This window comes from Dendrobates tinctorius, unplaced genomic scaffold, assembly GCF_039654945.1.
Source record: "Dendrobates tinctorius isolate UK_male_01 unplaced genomic scaffold, ASM3965494v1 ptg000192l, whole genome shotgun sequence".
NCBI lineage: Eukaryota > Metazoa > Chordata > Amphibia > Anura > Dendrobatidae > Dendrobates > Dendrobates tinctorius.
The window spans coordinates 12,272,578-12,292,124 of NW_027361859.1; the positions used below are offsets into that span (position 1 = coordinate 12,272,578).

Below are 19,547 nucleotides of genomic sequence, written 5' to 3' on the forward strand. Positions count from 1 at the left end.
CCCCCTGCAGAGGTGCTGTATCATCCCTCTGAGTGGCGCTTGGGATAGGGTTGGTACCTGCTGCCGTCTCATTTAGATTTTGATCGGGCCTCTGTGCTCCCTGCAGTTGCTCCGACACAGTCTCCACTGGCCTCTCTGTCCCCTCTCCCATGTGCGCGCCAGGGCCGGTCCCCACGCTGCCTGCGGTCGCCATCTTGGCCGGGGTCAGTCCAGGAGCCTGCTTTCCCGCACTGCGGAGAAAGCGTGTTATATCAGCAGAAGGAGCTGATGCACCGCCCGGGTTCTGCGTGGGCTGTGTTCCCCTCTTCTTAGGTGACATGTGGGTCTCTCTCCAGCGCAGCGGCTGCTTGTTATATGGCCTCAAAGTGGCCCAGAGCAGGAGCCTCTGTTTTCAGCTTCCTCTCTCCTGCATGGACACGCCCCCCCATTTGACTTTTTGAATGTAAAATTTACTGCAATAATTAGCGGATGTCATGTCGCGTTTGGAGACCCCTGATGTGCCTAAACAGTGGAAACCCCTCACAAGTGACACTATTTGGAAAGTAGACCCCTTAGGAAACTTATCTAGATGTGTATTGAGCACATTGAACCCACAGGTGCTTCACAGAAGTTTATAACGTAGAGCTGTGGAAATGAAAAAAAATCACATTTTTCCAAAATAAATCTTCTTTTAGCTCCATATTTTTATTTTCATAAGGGTAACATGAGAAATTGATCCATACAATTGGTTGTGCAGTTTCTCCTGAGTACACTGATACCCCATATGTGGAGGAATACTATTGTTTGGGCGCACGGCAGGGCTTGGAAAGGACGGAGTGCCATATGACTTTTTGAATGTAAAATTTACTGGAATAATTAGCGGATGCCATGTAGCGTATGGAGAGCCCATGATGTGCCTAAACAGTGGAAACCCCCCTCAAGTGGCCACATTTTGGAAATTATAACCCTTTGGGAATTTATCTACAGATGTAGTGACAATTTTGACTCCATGGGTTTCCTCCAGAAACAGGCAGCAGTGGATGTTGCAGAGTGAAAAGTGCAAATTGCCATTGTAGTGACCAGTGCATTATGCCCAGCTCGTGCTTCTGGAGACACGCACCCGTAAATTAGGTGGGCTGTCATCACTACAGAAATTCTAAACATGTGGGCGCTACATGTAGTTTAGGCATACTGGAGCTCAAAGTGGAGGGGGCACTTGGATTTGGTAGCAGAGAATTTGCTGGATTTCTTTTGGGGAGCATGAAGCCATTTCGCTTTTTCACAGCCTTTGTGCTACCAATAAGGTCCAAGCCATCTATATTTCGATTAACAGATGACGGACCTGAGTGGGGACTTGCTTTTTTGTGGATTGAGTTGAAGCTTTTATTGGGAACATTTTACATAACATTAGGGATCACATTGATCCGCCGCTCTACTTTGACCACTAACTTTGGGATTTCCATCTAAATCTCAGAGTGACGTGACAGATGAAACCCCCGAGAGATCCATTCACTATCATGATGCAGCAGTAACTCTGGACTCCGTCTGGCCTCTGTTCAGCGGTGTCCTTTTCGGAAGTGCACAAAACTGTGGCCTTTAATGCAATCCTAAAAATATGGACACCGCCGGATCACAGGTCCTATGGCATCCACAGTGCCTCCATCTGCCTCATTATGGGGAATCTTCCGCCGGGGGTTCTGTCTGAATCACATATTTCAGAGATTTACACAGAAACCCGATGTAAGGGTGTGTGCACACGTAAGCGTTTTTTAAGCATTTTTACCGGCAAAAACGCTTAAACGCTTACAAGAAGCATCCCATTCATTTTAATGAATTCCGCACTTTTTGTGCATATTGATGCATTTTTTTCCGAAAAAAAAACGCATCGCGGTAAAAACGCAGCATGCTCATTAATTTCGTGGAAAAATCCGCATTTCTAACTATTTTCTGGGGACGCTCCGGAAAAAAACGCATAAAAAAAGAGCAAAAATCGTGGAAAACGCGTGGAAAAAAGCACGCTCAACACAGAGCACAAGATAAATGTACGCCAAGCCTTACTGCGATCTTTGGGCTTAAGAATGAAAATAAAATCCACAGCATGTGAAGAATTGGTTTTATTTATTTTTGACGCCGTTCCTCGTGCGGTCTAAGTGATTAGGCGACTTTATTCTTCGGGTCGGTGCGATTGCAGCGATACCAGATTTATATCGGGTTTTTATGTTTGGCTGTCACACACTTAAAGACGCTTTTAATGCGAAAACTAATTTTTGCATCACCACATTTTGAGAGCTATAATTTTTTCCTATTTGGTTGACAGAGTCATGTGAGATCTTGTTTTTTGTGGGACGAGCTGACCTTTTTATTGGTACCATTTTCAGGCACATGACATTTTTTGAGCGCTTTCTGTTCCGATTTTCGGGGGACAGAATGAACAAAAACCCGCAATTCATGAATTGCTTTTTGTTTATGTTTTTTTACACCATTCCGCTTGTGGTAAAGTTGATAAGGCAGCTTTATTCTTCGGGTCAGTACGATTACAGCGTTACCACAGTTATATTTTTTTTCATGTTTTAGAGCTTTTACACAATAAAAACTATTTTATAGAAAAAATAATTATTTTTACATCACTTTATTCTGAGAGCTATAACTTTTTTATTTTTCTGCTGATGGAGCTGCATGGCGGCTCGTTTTTTGCGGGACAAGATGACGTTTTCAGCGGTACCATTTTTATTTACATCCGTTTTTTTATTGCATTTTATTGCACCGGTATGATGATAACGCGTTGTTTTTTTGCCTCGTTTTTTATTTTTTTTATGGTGTTCACTGAAGGGGTTAACTAGTGGGATAGTTTTATAGAGCGGGACGTTACGGACGCGGCGATACCAAATATGTGTACTTTTATTGTTTATTTTTTATATTTACATAAATAAATGTATTTATTGGAAAAATATTTTTTTCTTTATTTAGGAATTAAAAAAATATATTTTTACACATTATAATATATTTTTCTTTACTTTTTTTACATTGTCCCATTATGGGACATCACTATATAATGTCAGATCGCTGAACTGACACTTTTTACTGCTTAGTATCAGATTAGTGATCTGACAGGCAGTGAAGAAGGCATGCCAGTGCCTGCTGAGAGCAGACGCTCACAAGCTACCTCCCTGCAGAACCCGGTAGGACCCCGCGGCCAACTTGGTGCCAAGGGTCTCCATGGAGACCCTCAAGACAACTCGAACGCATCGCGTTCTACTGAGAGAAGTGCGCAGGGAACTGATTCCCTGCACGATACTTCTCTATGCATCTGTCACATACAACTGACACCCGGACCCAATCATCGCGGCGCTCAGCGTGAGGCCACGCAATTGAAGCGCCGTACTAGTACTGCTGTTTGCGGAAGCGCACCTCCCGAAGAGAAGTACTAGTACGGCGCATGTCGGGAAGGGGTTAATACAGCACATCGGCTCACACAGCAATTAACTCACTGCTAGTACAGTATTCACACACATTAAAGCGAACCTGTCACCTGTTTTGACCGCTATAAGCTGCAGCCACCGCCTTTCAGGGCTTATCTACAGCATTCTATAATGCTGGCTTGCTGGTCAACTGCCAAGAACATCAGATCACGTGATGGGAGAAATCTCTGATGACGTGACGTCATCTCCAATTACCCAGACACATCCATGATTCACATGACATGGTTTATGTCTAATCATTGGTTAGCCTTTCACATTCAAGGTCTGGCGTCTCTCTCCTCTGACACGCCCCTGAGGAAGAAACGCGCGTCGGGACAGAGAGCCACAGGAATCATCCAGCTAGCGGCACTTTCTCTCGATACTGGGCACGTTCACCGCTCACAACTATCTACCTTCACAGCTGACATAGTTCTTCTATCTTTGCAGTATACGTAGCCGTTCCCAAGTTGGCTGCCACTTAGAATGATTCATCCATTCATGGCTAATACAATTTCTTGATCTCCACCCTATGCTACAGATCGTGTTGTTTAACTTTTTATGCAAGTTAATCCGCTCTTCTGTTCTCCTTACCACAGGATTACATGATCTCACTGGAGTTAATAGAGAATTGTATACATAAGGACTTTGCACTGTAATATTCTTATTGCTGGACTAGACAGCATGTTTGGGTCCATAACTCTTTAGCGTAACACCTGTTATCTATATTTGCAACTAGTGTTGCTGTCTACATTTATGGCACTACAGGTGCATCTCATAAAATTACAATATCTTCAAAAAGTTACTTTATTTCAGTTCTTCCATACAAAAAGTGAAACTCGTATATTATATAGAGTCACTACAAACAGAGTGATCTATTTCAAGTGTTTATTTCTGTTAAAGTTGATGATTATGGTTTACAGCCAAGGAGAACCCAAAAGTCATTATCTCAGTAAATTAGAATACTTTATAACACCAGCTTGAAAAAATGATTTTAAAATCTGAAATGTTGGCCTACTGAAATGTATGTTCAGTAAATGCCCTCAATACTTGGTCGGGGGTCCTTTGGCATCAAGTACTGGATCAATGCGGCGTGGCATGGAAGCGATCAGCCTGTGGCACTGCTGAGGTGTTATGGAAGCCCAGGTTGCTTTAGTAGCAGCCTTCAGCTCATCTGTATTGTTGGGTCTGATGTCTCTCATCTTCCTTATGACAATACTCCATAGATTCTCTCTTTGGTTAAGGTCAGGCGATTTTGCTGGCCAATCACGCACAGTGATACTGTTGTTTGTAAACCAGGTATTGGTACTTTTGGCAGTGTGGACAGGGGCCAAGTCCTGCTGGAGAATGAAACTTCCTTCTGCAAAAAGCTTATCGGCTGAGGGAAGCATGAAGTGCTCTAAAATTTCCTGGTAGATGGCTGCACTGACTTTGGTCTTGATAAAACACAGTGGACCTATACTAGAAGATGACATAGCTCCCCAAACCATCACTGACTGTGGAGACTTCACACTAGACCTCAAGCAGCTTGGATTGTGGCCTCTCCAATCTTCCTCCAGACTCTGAGACCTTGGCTTCTAAATGAAATGCAAAATTTACCACAGAGCAACAGTCCAGTTCTTTCTCCTTGGTCCAGGTAAGATGCTTCTTGCATTGTCTATTGGTCATGAGAGGCTTGACACAAGGAATGCGACACTTGTAGCCCATATCCAAGAAGTATTGTTCCTCCTTGCGGAGAATGACATGTTTAGCATGCCGAGATGAGGAGACTTAAAGCCGCAATGTTCCTCTGGGAATTATGCAAATTGTCTCTTCAGAGAGGAAGAGGACTAGAACTCTAGTGCCAGCTATTGAGATTGAGATTCTCGTTTTGGCTTTTATCCTAAGTCATGTAACAAGGCTCGTTAAAGGGTCAACATTGACTTTTAGGATTGCTACTTCCAATATGTGGCACTAGAGTTTTAGTCCTCTTCCTCTCTGAAGAGACAATTTCCTTGTAGCCCATGTCCTGGATATGTCTCTGTGTGGTGGCTCCTGAAGCAATGACTACAGCTGCAGTCCATTCCTTGTAAATCTCCCCCAAATTTTTGAATGGCCTTTTCTTAACAATCCTTTCAAGGCTGCGGTTATCCCGTTTGCTTGTGCACCTTTTTCTACCACACTTTTTCCTTCCACTCAACTTTCCATTAATATGCTTGGATACAGCACTCTGTGAACAGCCAGCTTTAGCATGGACCTTTTGTGGCTTACCATCCTTGCGGAGTGTCTCAATGATTGCCTTCTGGACATCTGTCAAATCAGGAGTCTTCCCCATGATTGTGGAGCCTACTGAAACAGACTAAGGGACCTTTTTAAACACTTAGGAAACCTCTGCAGGTGTTTTTTGTTAATTATTCTAATTTACTGAGAAAATGACTTAGGGGTTTTCATTGGCGGTAAGCCATAATCATCAACATTAACAGAAATAAACACTTGAAATAGATCACTCTGTATGTAATGACTATATATAATATATGAGTTTCACTTTTTATATTGAAGAACTGAAATAAATTAACTTTTTGATGATATTTTAATTTTGTGAGAAGCACCTGTATATTATTTAAGTAGTGAAACACTATTGTTGTACAGGATGTCTTTACTCACATGTGCTGGATACAATGTCCTTGTGTCTCTCACACTAGAAGCTCCTTATTTTATCATCCATTATCACCTCATACACACGCAGCTCTGCTCCGTACACCTCCTTCACACGGCTCCACTCCGTACACCTCGTACACAGGCGGCTCTGCTCCGTACACCCCGTACACACACGGCTCCACTCCGTACACCCCGTACACACGTGGCTCTGCTCCGTACACCCCGTACACACACGGCTCCACTCCGTACACCTCGTACACGTGGGTCTGCTCCGTACACCCCGTACACACACGGCTCCACTCCGTACACCCCGTACACACACGGCTCCACGCCGTACACCTCGTACACGTGGGTCTGCTCCGTACACCCCGTACACACACGGCTCCACTCCGTACACCCCGTACACACACGGCTCCACTCCGTACACCTCATATTCACATGGCTCCACTCCATAATAATAATATTTATTTATATGGCGCCAACCTATTCCGCAGTTTTTTTGTTTTTTTGAGCCGGCTCATTTTGTTCACAGTAGGGAGCCAGCTCTTTGTATCGGATCATTCACGAACGACACATCACTAGTGGCGCGCTATCCAGGGTTTTTTTCTTCATGCAAATGGGAGGACGCTCCCTGCAGTTAAACCAGCCTACATATTTTCATCCACTGGCCTCTACGGAGAAACGGAGCAATATCAGCACAGAGCAAGAACAGTACCACCGATTTGCAATTTCTGTCAGATTGTGCATTCACTATTAACTCTTTCAGGCCACACAGCGTTGTCAGCGCGGAAACTTTTTATTCATTTTGTGACTATATGGATATTACTAGGGTGATGAACTTTGCTCGTTGTGATTTGTGGGTTTCAATTTAGCGCCATGTAAAATATTTTACTCTCACTGATTCCCCTGTAGGGCTGTGCGCATTGCGTTGTGGTTGACTGTGTCCTGTTTGTTTGCGGGCGTCAGTATGCCTTGTGTACTGCGTTGTAGGATTTCCTCCGGCGCATGCGCACTTTGCATGACGCCTTGTTCACAATTCTGGACCTGGCTACTCCAATGCGCATGCGCCAAAAGCGCCACTACAATTGGCCACTTTAGATCACGTGACTGGGTTCATGGGGCTATTTTAAGGTCCTGTTGGGTCTTGGTCTGCATCCCCTTGAGAAAGCGGCCACGTGTTGCCGCGAAACACCCATTGGGGCTCCTCACATCATCCGACCCTTCTTCTCCTCCCCCTGTCTACTGGTAAGCTCTGCTGGTTTCTAATGTCCATGTGATGTTTAACCTATGGGACATATCCTAATGGGTTCCCATTGAGGAATCCTCATTACTGTAGTGATTGATTTACATTGCCTTCCAAGACCTTTCTGTGGACATTTTACTACCCCTTTGTCTTTCACTTGACTTACATTTTTACATGGGGTTGTTCTACTGGGGTGTGTTTGAAGGTGCGGGGGTCCTGTTTCTGCATTATACTGGCACTTTATTTGTGTGATTCTAGATGTAATTTTGTATATTAATCAATAAAAAAATGACTTTTTTTTACCTTTAATTAAGGACATAGTTTTGCTCCTATTTCTCCTTGTTCTCATATGTTCATTGGAGCTGATGCTTTCAGCCTGGGATTATGATGTCATTTCATGTCATTTTCCCTGGTCTTACAAATTTGTATTTGAGATTCCGTTGGTTATGAAAGAGGGAGATGAAGGAGTATAGCTGATGTTAATGAGGTTAATAAGGTTTCGATGTGAGATGAGGGAGGGGTTGAGGTTGGTGAAGGGTGGACCCGGTGTTGGGGGAGATATCCCCTGAAAAAAGTAGCAGTAGAAAGACAAAGAGCAAGTAGTTCTTGAAAGTAAGACTTTTTTTTGTGCGATGTCTTTGGGCAAGATGGGCTGAGGTTTTTCAGGAAGGTGAGAAGTGCATGGGAGCTGTACATGGGAGAGGGTGCAGAGAGAGGCTAATGTGGATGAATGGTGATGGAGAGGGGATGGGGCGGTGAATGTGGAGGGCAAGGGCACACAGGGAGATAGAAATAAGGCACATGGTTGAAAAGTAGTATATAGTGTGGGATTCTCATCTCCTGCCCTGACTAACTGCCATTGAATTAAGTGATTCTTTTAGATACTTAAATATAGGGATTCTTTGCTGAAGGGTGGCGTGCATGCACCCCACACACGTGCACCCCTTAGGATGCTGCTAAATTTATAGGGCTGAATAGAGGGTCAGGTGAGAGTGATTGTGGAAGCTGGTTTGGGATAAATTGGCAGCTGGCCAACACACCAGGGGGTGGATAGAAGAACAAATACACTAGGCCTGGCTACAACTACTGTATATGCTATAAAGGGCCTGTCACACTAAGCGATATCGCTAGCAATATCGCTGTAACGTCACTGGTTTTTGTGACGTAGCAGCGATATTGCTAGCGATATCACTAGGTCTGATACTTACCTCCGACCGCTCCCCCGCTGCTCATCGCTGATCGCGCAAGAACGTCCTGGACCGTTTCTCGTCATCAGCTTCCTGCTGGGCTTCCTGCTGGCGCTGAAGAACGACACGTGGACGCGGGCGGGAGGACGTCAGGATCGCCTCATCTGACAGGTAAGTAGCGACCCCCGACCCCTGCGATGTCGCTGGTGAGATCTGCCTGTGTGGCAGCTCACTAGTGACCACTTAGCGATGCACCAGCGATCCTGACTGCGTCATATCGCTAGTCGGGATCGCTGGTGCATCGCTAAGTGTGACAGTACCTTAACACCTTTCACCAGATAACATCTACAGTGACCTCACAATGATTATACAGCAGTGAGTATTGGATACAGTGCAACAGATGAATTCTAGCAAATATTCAGCAGGCAGTGTTGTTTTACGAGGTATACCATTAAAAATTGTTGCAGGATGACAACCTGATAAACCCCGTACACACACAGCTTCGCTCCGTACACCTCGTACTCACACGGCTCCTCTCCGTACACCTCGTACACACACGGCTCCGCTCCGTACACCTCGCACACACACGGCTCCGCTCCGTACACCTCGTACACACACGGCTTCGCTCCGTACACCTCGTACACACACGGCTCCTCTCCGTACACCTCGTACACACACGGCTTCGATCCGTACACCTCGCACACACACGGCTCCGCTCCGTACACCTCGTACACACACGGCTTCGCTCCGTACACCTCGTACACACACGGCTCCTCTCCGTACACCTCGTACACACACGGCTCCTCTCCGTACACCTCGTACACACACGGCTCTGCTCCGTACACCTCGTACACACACGGCTCCTCTCCGTACACCTCGTACACACACGGCTCCTCTCCGTACACCTCGTACACACACGGCTCCTCTCCGTACACCTTGTACACATACGGCTCTGCTCCGTACACCTCGTACACACATGGCGCCGCTCCGTACACCTCGTACACACACGGCTTCGCTCCGTACACCTCGCACACACACGGCTCCGCTCCGTACACCTCGTACACACACGGCTTCGCTCCGTACACCTCGTACACACACGGCTCCTCTCCGTACACCTCGTACACACACGGCTCCTCTCCGTACACCTCGTACACACACGGTTCCTCTCCGTACACCTCGTACACACACGGCTTCGCTCCGTACACCTCGTACACACACGGCTTCGCTCCGTACACCTCGTACACACACGGCTCCGCTCCGTACACCTCGTACACACACGGCTCCTCTCCGTACACCTCGTACACACACGGCTCTGCTCCGTACACCTCGTACACACACGGCTTTGCTCCGTACACCTCGTACACACACGGCTCTGCTCCGTACACCTCGTACACACACGGCTCCGCTCCGTACACCTCGTACACACGCGGCTCCGCTCCATACACCTCGTACACACGCGGGTCCGCTCCGTACACCCCGTACACACGCGGCTCCTCTCCGTACACCTCGTACACACGCGGGTCCGCTCCGTACACCTCGTACACACGCGGCTCCGCTCCGTACACCTCGTACACACGCGGCTCCGCTCCGTACACCTCATACACACGCGGCTCCGCTCCGTACACCTCATACACACGCGGCTCTGCTACATCCACCCTGTAAACCCCTCCTGACCCCACACAGAAACTTCCCCTCATCCAGCACCATGACAACCAGCACAGCAGAGTCCTGCATACACTGAGGCCCCTGATCATGTGACCCCTGACTCCTCCCCTCCTGTGACCTCATCACAGGTCCTGTGCACACAGAGCAGCCATACATGTAGTGTTCGGCTCTGCAGGTAGAGGTATGTGGAGATTCCCCATTACTAGGGGTAGGGGGAATCATAGAATGGTAGAGTTGGAAGGGATCTCCTGGGTCATCTGGTCCAACCCCCTGCTCAAAGCAGGATTCGCTAAATCATCCCAGTCAGATGTCTGTCCAGCCTCTGTTTGAAGACTTCCATTGAAGGAGAACTCACCACTTCTCGTGGCAGCCTGTTCCACTCATTGATCACCCTCTCTGACAAAAAGTTTTTTTCTAATATCTAATCTGTGTCTCCTCCCATTCAGTTTCATCCCATTGCTTCTAGTCTTTTCTTGTGCAAATGAGAATAAATATGATCCTTCTACAACGTGACAGCCCTTTAGATATTTGTAGACAGCTATTAAGTCTCCTCTCAGTCTTCTTTTTTGCAAACTAAACATTCCCAAATCCTGCAACCTTTCCTCATAGCACATGGTTTGCAGACCGGTCACCATTCTGGTTGCTCTTCTCTGAACTTGCTCCAGTTTGTTGATGTCTTTTATAAAATGTGTCCAAAACTGGACACAGTATTCCAGATGAGGTTTGACCAAAGAGGAGTAGAGGGAAATAATGACTTCACGTGATCTAGACTGTATGCTTCTGTTAATACATCCTAGAATTGCATTTGCCTTTTTTGCTGCTGCATCACACTGTTGACTCCTGTTCAGTTTATGATCTATTAGTATACCCAAGTCTTTTTCACATGTGCTGTTGCTTAGCCCTATTCCTCCCATTCTGTATATGCTGTTTTCATTTTTATTTCCCAGATGTAGTACTTTGCATTTTTCCCTGTTAAAAGCCATTCACTTAGTTGCTGCCCACTGCTCCAGTTTTTTTTATATATATTTGAATCCTCTCTCTCTCTTATCTAGTATTAGCTATCCCTCCTAGCTTTGTGTCATCAGCACATTGAATCAGTGTACCCTCAATTCCTTCATCTAAACCATTGATAAAGATGTTGAACAATAACTTGAGACATTCTTCCAACTGAATGGGATTGATCACTAAACCAGTTATGAATCCACCTAACAGTTGCCTTGTCCATTCCATACTTCATTTTTTCAATAAGGATTGTATGACATACTTTGTCAAATGCTTTGCTGAAGTCAAGTTATACTATATATACAGTATTTCCCTGATCCACCCAGTCAGTGATTCTGTCATAGAAGGAAATTAAGTTAGTCTGACATGACTTATTAGTTACAAACCCATGCTGACTTTGTTTAATCACTTCATTCTTATCCAGGTACTTACATACATGTTGTTTAATAATTTGTTCAAAGATCTTTCCTGGTATAGACGTCAGACTCACTGGCCTATGGTTCCCTGGGTCCACCTTCTTCCCCTTTTTGAAGATAGGAACATTTGCTCTTCTCCAGTCTTCTGGGACTTCTCCTGTTCTCCAAGAATTTTCAAAAATTATGGAGCGTGGTTCAAAAATTTCTGCTATCTCCTTCAGTACTCTGGGCTGTATTTCACCTGGACCTGGAGACTTGAATTAATTTATGTTAGCTAAAGTATTCCCTCACTATCTTTCTGTTTATGGATATCCTCGATTCTTCTATTCCTTTAATAGGACAGTGAAGATCAGTTGATGTTACATTTCCTTTCTGAGAGAAAACAGATGCAAAATAGGAATAGTTTGGCCTTTTCATCACCCTTTCTTACCATTTCATCATTTTCATCCTGTAAAAATTCTATAGCATCTTTGACTTTTCTTTTACTTTTGACATATCTCAAAAATCCTTTTTTATTGCTTTTGACATCTCTTGCAAGCCTCAATTCATTGTCAGCTTTAGATAATCTGATTTGTGCCGTGCAGGTTCTGCAGTCAGCATTATATTCTTCTTTAGATATGCCTCCCTCTTTCCATTTGATAAACATTTCTTTCTTCCTTTTTAGCATGTGCTTAAGTTCTGTGTTCATCCATCCTGGTTTCCTTAAATGCATCGTATTCTTCCCTCTTTTCGGAATTGTTAACGACTGAGCTTTGAGAATTTCATTTTTCAAGATTTCCCATCCTTCCTGTACATTTTTGTCCTTAAGGATATCCAGCCATTGGATCCCTCCGATTCTCTTTCTGAGTCCCTTAAAATCTGCCTTTCTGAAATCTAACCTTGATGTCTGAGTCTTCACAGGTCTTCCTCCTCTAGTTATCCAAGATTCTAAAATAGCATGGTCGCTACCTCCTAGGGTCCCAGCCACTTTTACGTCCTCAACCATTTCCTCCCTGTTTAAAAGGACTAGATCCAAAGTAGCAGATCCCCTTGTTTTCTTCCCAACTTTTGGAAGGCAAAGTTGTCAGCAAGAGAGGATAAGAATTTGCTTGACCTGTTAGTTTTGCCTGAGAGAGATTCCCAACAAATGTCTGGATAGTTGAAATCTCCCATGAGAGCTATGTCATATTTTTTGGAGAACTTGGCCATTTGATGCATAAAGAGTTCATCCATATCTTCAGCTTGCACAGGCGGCCTGTAGTAAATGCCTCCTATGGTGTCCTTTCCATTGTTCTGTCCTTGTATTCTTACCCAGTTTCCACAGAACTCCCAGTCTCTGAAGCTTGGATCTCTGTGCAGATATATGCTTTTCTAACATACAATGCCGACACCTCCTCCTCGTTTATCAAGTCTGTTTCTTGCAAAGAAGTTGTATCCTTCTAGTCTTGTATTCCAATCATGTGTATCGTCCCACCAAGTTTCAGTGATTCCAATGACATCATATTCTTTTCCTGTGTTAGTAGTTTCCATTCTCCTTGTTTGTTGCCCATGCTTGTGCATTAGTATAGAAACATTCTAGTTTGTGATAGGTTTCTCTTTAATATTTTTATTATTTAGATTTTTTTGTCTTTGTTCTTCCTTTCCACTTCTAATAGCAGAGTTCTCAATAGCATTTGTCAGGTGTATGGCTTTTTCTGGCCTTTTACTTCCCTTCCCACATTGTTCTAGTTTAAAGCTCTCCTGATGAGTGTAGCAAGGCGACTTCCAAATACATGTTTTCCAGTCTTCGTAATTCACTCTATGATCCAGAAATCCAAATCCTTGCTGACGGCACCATCGACGTATAAAGATGTTCACCTGCAGAATCTTATTCCACTTCCTTGTTCCATGGCCATCCACTGGGAGGATGGAAGAGAAGACCACCTGCGCTCCCAGTTCTTTCACTTTCTTGCCTAAGTTTTCAAAGTCTCTGCTGATGGTTTCCAGGTCATTTCTTGCGGTGTCATTTGTCCCCACATGTATTAGCAGGAATGGGTAGTCATCTGTAGGTCTGAAGAGTCCTGATATCCTGTCAGACACATCTTTAATTTTTGCACCTGGAAGACAGCACATTTCTATTGAGGTTATATCCGGTCTGCAGATAGCGGCCTCTGTTCCTCTCAACAGGGAATCCCCCATGACCACCACTCTCCGTTTCTTCTTCACAACATTTTTCTTTCTCCATCCAGGAGGATTCTGAAGGCGTACAAGGTTGTTCTTTGTGGGTAAAGTTTTATATTGATGTATTTCTTCATCGTTCTCCTTCGTGAGAGCCTGGTACTGGTTCCTGAGCAGTATGGGCGCTGACTGCTTCCCGATCCTCCTGCTTCTCTGGGTCACATGTTTCCATTCCTCTGTTTCTTCACGTGAACTTCGAGTTTCTTCTCTACATGGATGTGACAGAAAGTCTGTTTAGTCACTTTAGCTTAATAGTGTCAGCTCTAATCAAATGGTGAGAGAGCGATTTACCCCGAAGAGTCAATTGTGTGGTTGTTTTAAAAATGTTATATTTAGTGTGTTTTTGTGTTGTCACCCTATAAGAATCACAATGGTTTTGTTTCTTTTCCGCTGATAGATATATACAACCCAACTATGAAAAACAGGAACTAACGAAATCTGTATGTCTCTCACAGTTTGGTGCCACTTTCTTGGCCCATACACACAGTATAAAGTTCTCACAGTACTGCAATCATCCCCCCACACACTGTATGATGTTGTCACAGTATCACCATATCCCTTCATACTATATAATATTTCCACAGTACTGCCATAACCAGCTTTATTTCTTTACATTTCAACACTTTTTCTGGTGTTTTTCATGTAATATTTGGAATCCTGTGGCAAAATACTAAAAAAATCATATCCCAAAAAAAAGAACACTGTACATGGAGACTTTGGCATCAAATAACTCCTGTCTTGATGTTCTTACAAACAAGAATTTATAAAAGCCTCAAACTTCTGTGTGTGAATCAGACCTGAGATCTAACGTGATAGAAGATTACAGTGCGGGGAAGACGGGAGACCTTCATATAGACGGCCGGTGGTGATGGAGTCAGTGACGGACTCTGGCCAAATATGTTTCTAGAGCCGTAGTAGAAGATGAAGATGTCGTCCTCATCATGAAGTAGTTATTTCTCCTGTCCCGTGTAATGAATATCTCCTGCAGTATTGCTAATGCTGATTCCAGTGTCGGTAATGAGACGAGAATTAGCGTTATGGAAGATGAGTCTATGAGAAACGTATTCAGCTGCCGACTCCGAGGGAGAAACTGCTTGTTGTCTGTGGCCTAAATATATAGGTTTTATTAGTAGGTGTAAAGAAGAAAACTAAATACTGTAAAATAATAAATCTCATATGTTTCCCTTATTATCTCCAGTAATTGTATTATTACACAGGATTTTTCTGATGTTCCATCGGCTCATCTTCTCATTCAGGTCTCTACAATATCGGATCCTCTCAGTGAAGATCTTCTATATAAGAGAATTTTTCTGAATTGCCCTTCAAGGATAGATATGGACAGAGACAAGATGGCGGAGAGGATTTTACACCTCACCCTAGAGATCCTCTTCCGGCTTACTGGAGAGGTGAGATATTCTGATGTTACATTTCATCATTCTTATCTATGGGAATAACAGATGGACAGAACTGGAGAGGTGAGGACTCTGGAAATGTCTGTAGTGAGATTTATTATCTCCATAACCAGGATTACACAGTAGTGAAGAAGACCTCTAGTGAGCGCTGTCAGGACCCTGTGTCTGAAGGATGGGGAAGACCCCTGAGCCCAATCACGGGGCCTCCACCTCACGCCCTGATACATGAGGACATCAATGACCAGAAGATCATAGAACTAACCTACAAGATGATTGAGCTGCTGACTGGAGAGGTGACAGTGCTGGGAATGCTGGGACATTATACAGTAACGCTATGAAGGGATCGGGGGGATGACCGTATCATTGTATGTGTCAGGTTCCTATAAGGTGTCAGGATGTCGCCATCTATTTCTCCATGGAGGAGTGGGAGTATTTAGAAGGACGCAAACATCTCTACAAGGATGTCATGATGGAGGTTCCCCAGCCCCTCACATCACCAGGTAATAGACTAAATACACACGGCCTATAATTATCTGTATGTAAAGAAAGAATTCAGTCCCTGTATATGTTTACTTCAGATCTATCCAGTAAGAGGACAAGACCAGAGAGATGTCCCCGTCCTCTTCTTCCACAGGACTGTAAAGAAGAAGATCCCAGTGTTCCTCAGGATCATCAGGTAGATGGAGAGAAGGTGTCATGAGATCTCCCCTATGATGTGTAGACGGCTGTGAAGGTCTTGGGCTCGGTGTTGTTTTAGCCACCATTATTATTTGTTTTATACTTGTGTAATGAGAACGGTGGAGATGGCAGGATTAGAGCTGATCATAGATGTGACTTCTCCATCTGTCTGTGACTTTTACAATATTTGTTTCAGGATAAAGAATCAACCCATATTATTACTACAGAGACATATGTGAGAGGTGATGTGTGGTGTAAAGAGGAGATTCCTACATATGACCACCCAGGTGAGTAGTGACCATTAAATACAGAGAAATCACAGATTCTTCTCAGTCATTGGCCTTGGCTGCTTTATCGGTGGTGTAGTCCTGTCTTATCACAATCATGTGATCACCATTTTGCATCTAGACCACAACATTGCCTTCCACCTAAAACTGGTCAAATGACTTTGGGCATTGATGGCCTTTTTTATAGATCTTACAACCTGAAGGATCCACCTACCTCCTGGAATTAGGAGACCCTGACCATTACCTGCCCAGATCTGTAAGCTACAAAGCCAAATGACAGTGTACGTAGAATGTGCTGACAAGTTAAAAAGTCACTTGAAAAAAATATTATGATGGGCCTGTAATATAAACCGGAGGGTAATGATGCTGTTGGCTTCCTAGATCCCTGATATCTTATTGGATGAATCTACCTTCTCTCCCTTCTGTGCTGCTGAATGTGCTCATATGGTTCCTACAAGACCAGGTCCAGTCTTTCTGGCCAAACTTCACTTTTATGATCGACAACATTTAATGTGCATTGAGGGCTAAGTGTGAATTTCTGTACAATAACAGAGTTTCCCTTTATCCTGAGTTTTCAATTTCTTTTTAAAACTGACTAACTTGAAACAGGATTGTGATAAACTGCATAAAACACATCACGCCTGTGCCATGATATATCTCTAAGCTGTGCGTGGTTGATGGCTGTAATATACATTTAAAGAGGTTGTCCACTGTGATGCGGTGCTGTGACACATGACACTGGCGCCCAATCAGCGCTGGCGTCACCGTCTCCGCCCTTCGGACAAACTGAACATGAAGAGGAAGACAGAGCTGCAGCTCATCCCGGACTTCCTCTTCATGTTCAGTTTGTCTGAAGGTGGAGAGAGTGACGCCAGCACTGATTGGGCGCTGGTCATACTTGTCATTCTACCGCATCACAGCCCCGGTGCAGCGTGTGCCAACTCCACTGGAACAGAGCCAGCATTGCAGTTGAGTATAAGCTTTATTATATTATCGGGCTGAACATTTAGTTTAAGAAGTGCTTGTCCTAGTACTGGACAACCCTTTTTAATAAATACTATATATATGCATGTATTGCCAAGTTTTTAACACTAAGGTTCTGATACGGCTTTAAAGAAGGCTACTAACACAATTTTATTTTAACGTACAAAAGTAAGGAATAATATGATTGCGTACACTTTTGCATATTTTAACATACAAAGGTTAAGTACTAGTGATGAGCAAGTATACTCGTTGCTTGGGTTTTCCCGAGCACGCTCGGGTGCCCTCCGAGTATTTGGGCGTGCTCGGAGATTTAGTTTGTGTCGAAGTAGCTGCATGATTTATGGCTGCTAGACAGCCCTAACAAACAAGCATTCCTCACATGCAATAGTAGAGAGCCCACAGTGTAGTGACATCACGCAGACATAGGGTGGTAGCTTTTCAATTTTCAAGCAGGTGGCAGGATCAACGCAGCCGGCTGGAACACTGCTGATTTTGCATCATCCAACATAGTACAAATCCAGGACACAATACGGCTTCATCATCAATTTGATCAAGTGTACCTCAGGCTACTGTACCCAGCCATACATGTAGACGTTCAGTAATTCATATATATCGGTGTCATTTGTGTATGTAGCATATATCTATTGTATATATTTACTGCATTTCGACCCATTACGCACGAGGGCAAGCAGGTGCATCCGCATATGCAGCTTCACACTGACACGCAGTGATAATTCCAGTGCGTTCATCAAATTTATGTCCCTGTAATATACATTTATTCATGCCTGCTAATTTGCATGGCTCGAGCCCTGGTTTAATGGATTCACTCCACATCATAAATTCCATTATGTTTTCAATCATCAGGGATTCAGATTACTGCACAATCTCTCCTGAAGTGGAGAGCACTGATATTTTCTCTACTCTTCTGGTCAGGACTCATGGTAGCTCCAATGGTCCACCATAAATGAGCACAACTCCGGTTTAATGTTGAAGCTCTTCCCTCAAACATACGTTGTTGTTGGGGGTGTAACATGTTGTTTTATTCTTTGTCAATTGGTTTACAGTTCTTCATTTTGTATGATTTGTGGTGGGATTGGCCAGCCTCACTTATGTGAGTCTGTAACTCCTTGGTACAAATTTCAAACATTTCAAAAAACTGACCGTCACATCCAAGCATAAACTAAGTGTGAACAGGTGCTTAACCTAGAGTCACCAACTCATATACATTCAAACAAAAAAGGAAGCACTAAGTAACTCCCTGGTAGTCTTTTTTAGAAAAAGGTCCCCAATACCTCTTCCAAATGCCTGAGATCGAAATTTAAGATACCTTAGCTTTGTACTCTTATAAAAAGTTCTCTTTAAATGTCTAATATTTCTCCTTGAAACTCATCTGACAGAAAATATTGTTCCTTACCATACTTTAGATTGCCAATAGCCCCACACTCTTAATTACCCCAGAGATGTTTCACCACTAGTTACTTATTTTTTACTGATGTAGATTGATAAGTTAGACAACAATACATCGAATGAAATGATCAATCTTCAGTTTTCAACTACAGTAGTTAGTGTCCAAAATACTGATTTAACCAATTACCATAGCCAGTTTGTGTTCCTAATCAGGCCCCATTTTTCAAATCTGACGTGTGTCACTTTATGTGGTGATAACTGTGAAATTATTTACAAAGGATAATATGAAACAAATGGACCTTACAAATTATTTTACAATTTCTGTTGACTACGACAATACCCTATATAGAGTTGTACTCTACTTTCTGGGCAAATTGCAGGATTAAGAAGCGAAAGAGCGCCATTTAGCTGTTTGAAGGCAAATTTTGCTGTCAGAGTCAGTATCAGGATGTCATGATCCATGCTGGATCATGACAGATAAAAGCACTAGTAACCTTTTTTTTCCCTTAAGCTGTGTGCTTAAAGATAGTTTTGCCCCCGGTGGCCATTAGGGTCATTGCACTGTGGTGGTTTCAGTTCTAGTTTTGCCCCCGTTGGCCGTTAGGGTCATTGCACTCTGGTTACTTTAGTTTAGTGCACGTGATTATAAAGCAGGTGTGATTGCTCTGGCTCTGCTATAAAAGAGTGTCAGGTGTTGCAATCACTGTTGGTGATAGTGGTCATTTCCAACCATCCTTGGTGGAGGAAGGAGCTAGAGAGAGAGTTCCTGGCAGCTCAGTCGGAGTCCTGGTGTGGAAGGAGTCACAGAGGGGATTTCCTTGCAGCTCTGACAGAGCTTGGTGGCAGCTATTCAGGAGGAAAGCTGCATTCTGGTGGTGGACTCTGTTGCTGGGAGCAAGAGCAACAGAGCAAAGCTAAGTGGTTTTCCCTGTTTGTCACTTTCCTCAATGTGTGTTTCAGTGCAGTGGTGGGATTAGTTTCTGCACCGTCCATTTCATT

At 43.9% G+C, this 19,547-nt stretch overlaps 1 protein-coding gene across 1 annotated transcript in view; it reads left to right on the plus strand.

The window, feature by feature from the left end:
• The first annotated feature begins 3,104 nt into the window (after positions 1-3,104).
• LOC141055967 (uncharacterized) overlaps positions 3,105-19,547 on the plus strand; it is a 32,717-nt gene continuing 16,274 nt past the window's right edge. The window contains exons 1-6 of the mRNA XM_073552658.1: positions 3,105-3,158; positions 14,998-15,186; positions 15,306-15,485; positions 15,569-15,692; positions 15,771-15,868; positions 16,067-16,157. Coding sequence (XP_073408759.1) covers positions 3,105-3,158; positions 14,998-15,186; positions 15,306-15,485; positions 15,569-15,692; positions 15,771-15,868; positions 16,067-16,157 — 736 coding nt within the window. The remainder of the gene's footprint in view (positions 3,159-14,997; positions 15,187-15,305; positions 15,486-15,568; positions 15,693-15,770; positions 15,869-16,066; positions 16,158-19,547) is intronic.